At 38.1% G+C, this 10,328-nt stretch overlaps 1 protein-coding gene across 1 annotated transcript in view; it reads right to left on the bottom strand.

The window, feature by feature from the left end:
• The window catches only part of cdc42ep1a (CDC42 effector protein (Rho GTPase binding) 1a), a 15,129-nt gene extending 5,066 nt beyond the window's left edge, over nucleotides 1–10,063 (bottom strand). The window contains exons 1-2 of the mRNA XM_088439561.1: nucleotides 9,937–10,063; nucleotides 1,211–2,092 (exon numbers count right to left, since the gene is read on the bottom strand). Coding sequence (XP_088295687.1) covers nucleotides 1,211–1,682 — 472 coding nt within the window. The 5' untranslated portion in view covers nucleotides 1,683–2,092; nucleotides 9,937–10,063. The remainder of the gene's footprint in view (nucleotides 1–1,210; nucleotides 2,093–9,936) is intronic.
• Between the last annotated feature and the right edge of the window lie 265 nt (nucleotides 10,064–10,328).

Genomic DNA, 10,328 nt, shown 5'->3' with positions numbered 1-10,328 from the left:
ATGCAATACCCGGTAATATTATCACTTAATGCTGTGCACACTGTCATTTCATGGTCTGCTAAAGGCCAGGAAGATGAATCCAATGATTGATCCGAAGCTAAATTGCTGCAAACAGACGCCTGCTGCGTGAGTCACCAATGCTGAGAGCCCAGGGAATCAACCGCAAAATCAAAATAGTCCGCAGATGTTGAAACGTTCAACAGAGCAGAAGAAAGTTTGGAAATTTGTCTAATAATTTGTTGTTTTAATCATAACCAGAACTTGTAGGTAATGTTGAATAATGCCTTGAAAAAAAATAATACAGTAGAACCCCTTCAGGTGACTGCCCCTACGGTCACAGTTTGGAATCTGAAGTCACTTTGCTGTAACATCTATGCTAATTTCTGTTAGCTCATGTATTGTGTTTCATGTTACATGTTAGCATCAAGCTAGCAGACTCTTTTTTTTTTTTTATTCTCAAAATTACAAAGTTATATCCTTAGGTGATTTTTTTTCTTGGTTAACCATACATGTCTTGATTCTCTTTTGAGCCATGTGTCAGTTTCACAATAAATGGTTGACAAATCAAAACGTAAAATTTGGAAAACTGTGAGCTAGTCCTATTTTTTGCCTGCTCAAAGTGATGGTGCGCAATGATTCTCGTTCACATTTCTCAACAGTGAGAACTGATGGTAAGGTATACTAAAGTAGGCTGAAACTAAATTGGATCAAATTATCCATTAAATCGATCTATCAAATAATCAATCTATTAATTATTTTGTCAATCGATGAAACAGATTTTTAAAAATATGTTTACATTTCCATGGCATTCTTTTTAACTTGTCAGTGCAAAAAAATGCAAGCATGATTTTTTTTTTTTTGGTTAGGAGCATGTCACTAAATTAGTTAAAATATTGACGATTGCTTTCCAAAGTTAAAGCATGCATTTGTAAATGTCTTATTTTGTGGTTCAACACAATGCTAGTCAGTCTCTTTCCATAGAGGCCTAAAGAAATTTGTGAATATTTACTGTCGAAAGGGCGAAATATTGGATTTGGACATTTGTAGGCCTCTAATTGATTATCAATAATAGGTATTGATTAAATCGATGATTTATTACCTGTCAATTATTTGACCTCTTTGCACCTCTAATTGGAGGTGTTTTGATATACAGGTTATGACAAACCAAACATTGATCATATAGTAATAGTTTTATTTTTTTAATGCTTACCATAAGAACTCTTCCTCTCTGCTGGTGTGCTTTGAGAACTGGCAAAGAGAACCTTGGTAGTGGGACTCCCGTTATACATGTCCACGTCCAGCCTTGGAAGGGAGACGGCATTCTTGATGATAGGAGAAACAGCCGGAGGAGGCAGTGACACATCCTTGGATCCTTCTCTGCTTCTGTTGTCAGAACCCCTCCTGATTTGTCGGAGTGTCCTGGAGAAAAACGCCCCGAGTTTGTTGTCGGGGCTGGAGACGGAATCCGTTTCCCCGTTGCCCCCGTTGGCCGAGCCGCCGTGGTTGCTAAGGAAGGAAGTGTCCCCGAAAACCTCGCCTCCGCGGCCGACGTGCATGGTATGACGAAAGTCGCCCAACGGGGGGCTGATCATTTCCACCGTGAGGTCGGCTTTAAAACGCCGCTTGCCGTGAGAGTGTGTCACCAGGCCTTTTAGGCCGGAGAGCTTTTCCTGGAGATTCATGTTTACAAAACTCAAGAATGTTCCGTTAAACCTGAAACTATTTGGAAAGTAGGACCTTATGTGTTCACCTCAACACTTACAGTTACCTCAAATTCTGAAAACATGTAATCTAAATGACTAAAAAGCTGAAGCCTGCACCACCAGATACTTCAGTGGAATATTATCTATGTTTATCGTGCGCAAGCCAAAATATGTCCCACTCTTTGCCGGTCATCGTTATGCGGAGCTGGCAAAATCAAACCAACATAAATTGTGGAGAACACTGTGCAGTTGTGTCCCTGGCAGAAGCCGGGCCAGTTGGAGTGAAATCAAGTCACTGGTTTCCCTCGCTTTGGCTTTGTCGACATCAGCTCCGAAATAGGTCCGAGTCCAGCTGCAAATGCTTCTGTGGTTGCGCCGTGGAAGAGCGTCTACAGAGAGTAAAAAGGGGGAGAGAAGGGCTATCTTTAAAATGGAGGCAGGAGAAAGAAATGGATGACAGAAGGAGTTCTTGTTGTGGTACTTGAGGAGATTCAGGGTGTGACCGCCACACTTCCTTATACACAGACGTTAGAACTGCACTCAAACTACTGCATATAGGTACTATATACATACATACATACATACATACATATATGTATATATATATATATATATATATATATATATATATATATATATATATATATATATATATATATATATATATATATATATATATATATATATATATATATATATATATATATATATATATATATATATATATATATATACAGAGAGAGAGAGAGAGAGAGAGTACAGTTCACAAGTTAGAACTATTGTTTACTTAGCACACTATACACGGTGAGATCGTTTTGTGGAAATCACAAAATGAGATGAGTCTGTTACCCCATCACATTTGCCTCCATATTCAAAAATTGCTGAAGTGAAACAAATACTGTATGTATGACAGCCACTGTGTCACCCACAATACCCCTAACTTATTCTGAACAGTGTATGTATACATATTCAAACAGTATCTTTCCTGTATACAATATATAATGTGTTTTCACAACCTCAGGCTTATGTCTTCAATAATGAAAATTGAAATATCCATATACAGTACAATTGTACAGTTGAAACCATTTAAAATGATATAAAATACATGGAAATAACTAAAATTGACTTCGATACAGGTAACCTAGTTTTGAGGAAAAACATGTTTAAAATTTTATCATTTTCATCGTTTAATGTTGCGCTACTAATCACTTATTTTCATACATATGAATTACAGTTTGAATCCCTAGGCTGCTTGGAAATGGAAATCAATTCCTTGAGGAGATTGTTTTTGTAGGAATCCCAAAATGGGCAAACCGTATCTGTCGCAAATCTGTATTTTAGTCGATAACTCAAAACGAAACTCTGTGACATAAGCCTGGTTTTGTGAAACTTTGTACATCTATACATATTGGTGCCGTCAAGAGATGAACATTTGTTAAAAAATTTGCAATTTTTCCTATTATTAATCAAATTTTTTTGTATTGTGTGTTACTTGTGTGAGTGAAGGCACACAATACAGAGCTCACTGTACTCAGTGAAACCATTCGTGTCTGTCATTCCAATACAGTTCCAATACAATCCCCAAAATCTCTGAAGTGAAACAAATATCTTACGCAAGACCACCTCAGAGCCTTTGTCAATATATAAGCACTGAGCGGTGTATGTGTGAGGGCGTGTGTGTGTGTGTGTGTGTGTGAGAAGCTAAATTTAGACACATGCCATTGTCCTGTTCATAAAAGTGTATAAGTCTGCTTCTGAAATACAATAAAAACGTACAGGATAATTCTTCTTCTACTGTCTTGTTTCAACTGTCATAAACGTTACCCGAAGGAGTAGAGTTTGGGCCCGTGCCTCACGCTTTGACAGTTTTATATTGTTCGTGTGTAGGAAATCGTTGTTTTCTCACGAGCTGTTCTTTGCCAGCAGCAGTAATGGATAGCCAATTCCTAAATATTTTGATAACATAAGAGCCCCGACAAGCTCCTCTGGTTCTCTTTAAAAGTCTCTTGCACAGCAGCGGTCTCGTTCGGGCCTCCTACACATGCAAGGCCCCTGTCTGGCTTCATTAATGACTCGCTTTGGTTCAGGCGATGGCGATTGCGTCAGGGTTAGCTTTGTAATTTGCTGTTGACCGCAGTCACCGAGCCCTCCGCTTCACTTCCCCTGGGCTGGCGTTTTAAGAGGGGCATCTGGAAGCCGAGAGGGAGGAAACGCACCGCATACCAGTGCTGAGAGGAGCCATATCGAGCCTTGCGAAAGAAAAAAACAAAACAAAAAAAACGTACACGTGTTGAAGCAGAGATGGCATAGGCCTGCAGGGGACTGCTGCATGTTCCCATGAACTGAACTGAACTGGACATTCCCAGAATTAAAAGGCAGGAAAAAAATGTCTCTGTCAAGGTTTAACAAGAATACACACGGGGGTGTGAATCACCCTGGTTGAAAAACTGAGATGTATCGTCTGCATGCAATCCATTGGGTGACCTCTGACCTCACCACAGAGATGCTTGCCTCACTCTTTCTGACTCCCCCTGGCCAAATACTGCCCATCTCATTTGTACTTGTTTATGTGTTTGCAGGGTCACGTAAACACAATTTTGGGTGTCGGATAAATAGTCTGTTCAGCAGCGGCAGGCTGTAAAAACATACGGTAATAGCTTTAATGCTGTAATCCTTGTGGTGGTCTGCCTGAAGCAACTGGGGGCTTGGACATAACCTAGATAATCCTTTAAATCTTCATCCCTGGTACCCCTAGATATGCAGGTTTCTCTCTGGCAGAGGTTACTTTGGCTTCTGTTTCAAAAAGCTAAATCAGAAAAAGACATGAAGAACATTGAAAAGGAAATGGGAAGTGGGAAGGCCGCAGATTGCTTTTATTTTTATTTTACTTTTCAAAACCACAGTCAAATGTGATTCCATGTAGTAGGTCGGGGTAACTAAATTAACTGATTGATCATTAAATCAATCCACTATTTTGATTATCATTCCATTGTTTTGAACCTCTGTGTAAATATAATTTTTCCCAATTTTAGTGTCATAACAGTAAATATTTGAATTCTGTAGTCCATCATAAAAGAAGATCAATCGTCTTTAGTGTTTAAAAGGGCCGTATCATGGGAGTTCCACTTTTTGGAAATTTTAACTATCTTACAATTTGGTTTTCTTACCCTAAATATGCAAATAATAATATGCAAATTGAGACAACGTTACGCCAAACTACCAGACAAAGTCAGTCGATCTGCAAGTCATCTGGGCCACCACTAGTCATGCACACAAACGTCTGTTTGACAGCAAACAGACACAGCTGATAGTTTGCAATGACAATGTCCAATAGATTCATAAATTATTTTATGAAATTGGACTGACAGGCTTTTGACCGCAGCTTGCAAGCTATGACTCCAAATACACTGTTTGAAAATCATTAAAATAAATTACGAATTGTTCCGTCACAATTTTTTTTAAGAGATTAACCGCCACATAACCGCAACAATAAACGAGTAAACACAAAATAATATAAACATTTTTATATGTAGTTAATCTATTTCATAATAGGATTCCACTTCAGCGCTCGTGTGTGCAATTCACAGGAAAAGGTTTTTCCAAATCAACAGCAGTGCTTACTTCTGCCTGCAGAAACCATGAGCTGTTACAGAAGCTTCCCAAAATTAAAGCCATTTTCCAATAAATTGGCCCTAAATGGCTTACAAAAGCTTCATTTGAGTGTCACTAAAAATGTGCATACATTATCCTTCAGATTGAAGCATGAGGAGCTATTGAAAGCTTCTGTTTGACATTCAGCTCGCATTCAATTCGGCCATTCTTTTCTGCTTTACGCATCCACTGCACAAATGACTCGCAGATCGACTGACTTTTTCAATTTGTAAACTCAACATAATTTAGTCGTACTCATTCAAAAACAATTCAAACTCATCGTACTCATGTGAATCGTTAAACACGCATTCGTCTTTTTGACAGCGATCTTACTTGAGGAAAAAAAAACATTATTTGTAACGTGGTCATGCTAATTGCCATAAAAGTGAGGCCAAATAACATACTAGTACTTGGACAAATTAGTGTAGTTCGGTGTTGTATATATATATGATATTATGTTTGTGTTTTGTTGTACTTTGAGCAACGAAGCACATTTTGGTGCTAAATCCACAAGACTGCTGTAGGTCCACATCAGTGGACTTTTTGTAGGTCCACATCAGTGGACTTTTTGTTAACAGTCTCTTGTCCTTCAGGCTGTAACCAGGTGAACAAACATCCAAGATAAGGCAGCATTTTTCAAACTCACGCTTTAGCTTTCTTCCGCGTTTCTAATTTCAACAATCACTCTCAGCTTTAATCCAAGCATAACAATTCATCCTCGCTCGAGAAAACATGTTCAACTCTTTGACAAATATCCACACTCGCGCTAGCTCTCCGCTGTTTGTTGTATCTTCATGTATCCCCGCAGCACATATTTGTCTTCACAAGATGGTCCATTAATATTGATCACCGTTAATATTGTATGCTTGGAATCATATTAGATCACTAATAAGCTTGAAAAAGCCACGCTTAAGATGAAAAAATATTGTCTGCATGCTTGCTCTGCACTGCTTTCCCAGCTGCTACATGGTACAAGGACACGGATCAGAATTCAGTGGTTTCAAGTCATATATTTCCAAAAAGCCTATAATTTCAAGCCACAGGGGTTCCACTAGTGCAAGAGTCCAACTCGCATAATGACAGCATTCTGTTGAGGAATGCTGACATCGTGAGGTTTTCCCTCACCTGAAGAAAATGGTTTTATGTGTTGTTTGTCACATCACTGTCAAAATGGATTCAGTGGGTCACGTGTCAGATTCAAGGTCCGTTAAAGTAAATAAATGTACTATGTATGATGGTAAGAATTTGAAAAAGGCCCTTTTATGTTGCAGCATAACCTTGCCAAAGTACAGTATATAAAAGACATGCTTGGATGAGTTAGGTGAGGTGAAGAAGAAGAACCCCTCTTAACACTTTTGAGATGAACTGAAGCGAAGATTGTGGTCCAGGATAAATTAACACACAGAATTCTGAGGGATTGATGTTGGTAGGTGTCCAAACAACTTCAGCAGAGATTGTAATTGCAGGAAGTCTCATTTTAATCAAACTACCCATTGGTACTAGATTACTGCTAAATAATTGCCCATGACACATTATATCGAGGACAGCTAATCGTTTTTAAAGTTTGAGAAGTAAATATAGACTGAATGTTGGGCCATGTTCTGCCTCTTCTGAATGTGAGTCATGTGACTGCCTGGCTTTGTCTGATTGGTGAAATAGTCATGTCACAGCATCCCAGATGTGACTTTTTTTTTTTTTTTAGAGATCCCTCAAGGAATTATTGATACATAAAAATAGGGCTGCAACTGATAATTATTTAGTAATGATTAATTATTAGTAAGGATGGGCGAATACTGATATCAAGTATCGGTTTCGGGCTGATACTTGGTCTGTTTTTAATGTATTGGTTCTTACGATAATAGGATCACCGACTTTCTTGGAGCAGTTTTATGATAACAAATTAAAAATTACAATATTCTGGTGTTTTGGTAGCAAATTTGGTGATTCAAAAGTACTGCTTGCATTGATACTTATTTACATGTGCTGTTATCAGTCTAAAATAAAGCGGTATCGAATATCCCTACTTTTAAGAATTTATTAATCTTCCAATTATTTTGTTTATTTATCGAATTGGATTTGTAACAAGGTTTTAATTTCCATCCCTTTGTTCAAAACAGTAATTTTGTCAATTTGACACTGCAGAATATGTACTATCCTATTTTTTGTTCGTTAGGTTGATAACAAAACACAAAAAAGGCTGAAATTTTGCGGATTTGGACAATTTTAGGTTTATAACCGATTATTTCATCATCAAAAAAATTAACCATTAACCCGCCCAAGGTAGATGTTGCAGATTTACAAAAATGAAATGATTATCACCCAATTATTCCACATTAATATTTGATGAGCCATTTTTACTCAGAAGTAAAAAAAAAATACTAAAACTTAATTTGAGCTTGAAAGGGTTAATATGATTATTGATTAGTTATCAGTATACCGGCCCTTGAGGACTGGAGTTCGACACCTTTGCAATACTGTAGTTGTTTCAGAGCAAGATGATCCAACGAAAAGTGATTCATGTTAAAATCAGTTCCAAAACTGTTCTGCAAATTAGCACCTCTTACTGAAACACATTTGCAAAAACAAATGTTTACTTTTTATTTGGAGAGATTTGTACCTCTTATAACCCTTAAAGGAACAATGTGTAACATTCCGTAGCTATAACAGACACGGCCGCCTCCGGAAGAGTGCCATCATTTTGCTGCTGTCTTGCTGAGAGAAAATGGAGAATGTAACCAAACACATAAATAGGCTGGGTCTCAGGAGGTTAAAACTAAATGCCTTAACTTGTAACTTGAAACCTGGCATATTCACTTTGCGTGGTGTTGAATTATATAGCCTCAGGAGACACTTTCGACCATTTGGTGATGACGGACTGTGATGCAACAACGGCGACACCGCCATGTGTGGTCAGAAAAATGGTTGGGAATCCAGCGGTGTAAAGACAAACAAAGCACCCGGATTCAAAGTTCGCACCTCTGCAATGGACCCCTTCCTTGTTGCGTCAATGGCACTTGAAGGTCACTGGGGGTCAGGCTTCAAAGGAATGTCAAACTTAAGTAAAAAAAAATAAGTGGACAAAAAAAAAGAGGCTGTCAAATTGGAGCTGTGTGTAAGAGTATGAGGGCATGAAGGAAAAAAAATTGTGGCTGAGTTCATACAGGAGCAGGAAATGTCGGATGTACTGTCCACCCACTGTGTGGAGACACACTGCTGCTTACTGACGCACATAGTGAGCTCGACTTATTGTGACACAACTACGGCGTCTCTCTTTTGAGCCGTGTTTAGCAACAACGCAAGCTGGATTTTTCATTGATTGGGCACATGTTTGTCTGTTGGCTTTGCAGCCGACGCGCTCGTGTGTGTGTGTGTGTGTGTGTGTGTGGCATTTCACACAGTGGTCTCCCTCAGGCTATGGAACTCAAAAGGTTACTGTCCCCATCATTGTGCTGCCATGGTGCCTAATTAAAACACCTCAAGGCCACCAAATGTTAACAGCAAATTCCAATTGATTTTAGGTTATGTTTTAGAACTCATAATTAAAAGATAAGCAGATTAAAAAGCAATGTCTTTTATCACTTTTGACACAACTAAAATGGCCACTGCAAACATAGTAGAAATTCACACCACATTTCTCAACATTTTATCACATCGAAATCATTTTGCTTCACCAAGAAACTCAGTGAGGCGCTTTCAAACATACTTGAGTCTTAGGCTTACCTGCTAGTAATATAACTTAAATCAAATAATCAAACAATACAATTAAAGTGTCAGATATTAGAAGTTTATGGCAACACAATGAAGATAAGCTAAAATTGCTGTTTATATATTACGTAGTGTAATGCTATGGTAAGATGGGCTAATTGTGACCCTTTGTCACAATAATGCACATATTTTGCTTCCCAATTATTTCTATGAATCAATTGAAGAATCAGGGATGGAATAAAACTAATGAACATTAAACCAATTTAACTATTTTTTTGTTGCAGTTTTCACCTGCAAAATCAACTAATTCAAAATGTTAATGATATTATAATGTGATATTATTTTACGAACTATAATTGTCCTGCATGTAATTCGAATTCTGCGCCAAAAATTAGGCCTCTTCACATTATATTATAGGCCTTGCAAAAGACTTCAAGTGAAATTAAGCCATGTTTGCCATCTATTGGTGAATGGTGATAGTACAACTCAAAATCTACAATGGACTTTTACATATTTGTGATTGAGTACCCACGGATTTACAGATTATCAGCTTTTTATTTTAATACTAATTTTTTGTTATTTTGTGTTTTTTGGAGGGGTTTTTTTTTTTTTACCTAATGTTTGGGCATTTGAAGTAGAATTTTAGGGCTCATCCATGACTTAAAGTTTTTACTATACTTATCATACATGTTTTGGTATGTGCAGAACCCACAGAAAACCCACATGAATGCCTACAGGAAGGCCTTGAGCTGAGATTCGAACCTAGGACTTCTACTATTAGGCAGACAAGCAAACCACAATGGCACTGTGCCAACGATTTCACAGAATATGCATGGATCATTCTAAGACATGTCGTTAACAAAGAATAACGACTTACCTCAAAGTTGGAAAAGCTCAAAAAGAGTTACTTTCATGATGTTTCCAAAAAAGAGAGAGTTGCTCCGTGTGCGCTGGTTGTTCGACAGGCCAGTCCCACTTGTGTGTGAGTGTGTGCAGAAGCAGGAGGACCAGGAAAGGGGCGGGCTATGGGTCCGACCTACCATAAGAGTCCCTACCACGCTAATGGCACCTACAAGCTGCCAAATTGACATGTCATCACTATTTAAAACACTCAGGCTGGAGTTACACTCCAAGTCCAAATGTCACATTCCGATTTAATTACACAACTACACATGAGTAGGGATAAAAAGGAACTAAACAATAATACAAATATAAAAACTAACAAATATGAAACCTTACATATCATTAAGTCGGTTGATGGATGGTGGC

The sequence above is a fragment of the Hippichthys cyanospilos genome, chromosome 17, assembly GCF_059441005.1.
Source record: "Hippichthys cyanospilos isolate Australia breed blue-spotted pipefish chromosome 17, RoL_Hcya_1.0, whole genome shotgun sequence".
Taxonomy (NCBI): domain Eukaryota; kingdom Metazoa; phylum Chordata; class Actinopteri; order Syngnathiformes; family Syngnathidae; genus Hippichthys; species Hippichthys cyanospilos.
Note: the sequence above shows the minus strand (reverse complement) of the source record. Positions and strands in the feature narration are given on the sequence as shown.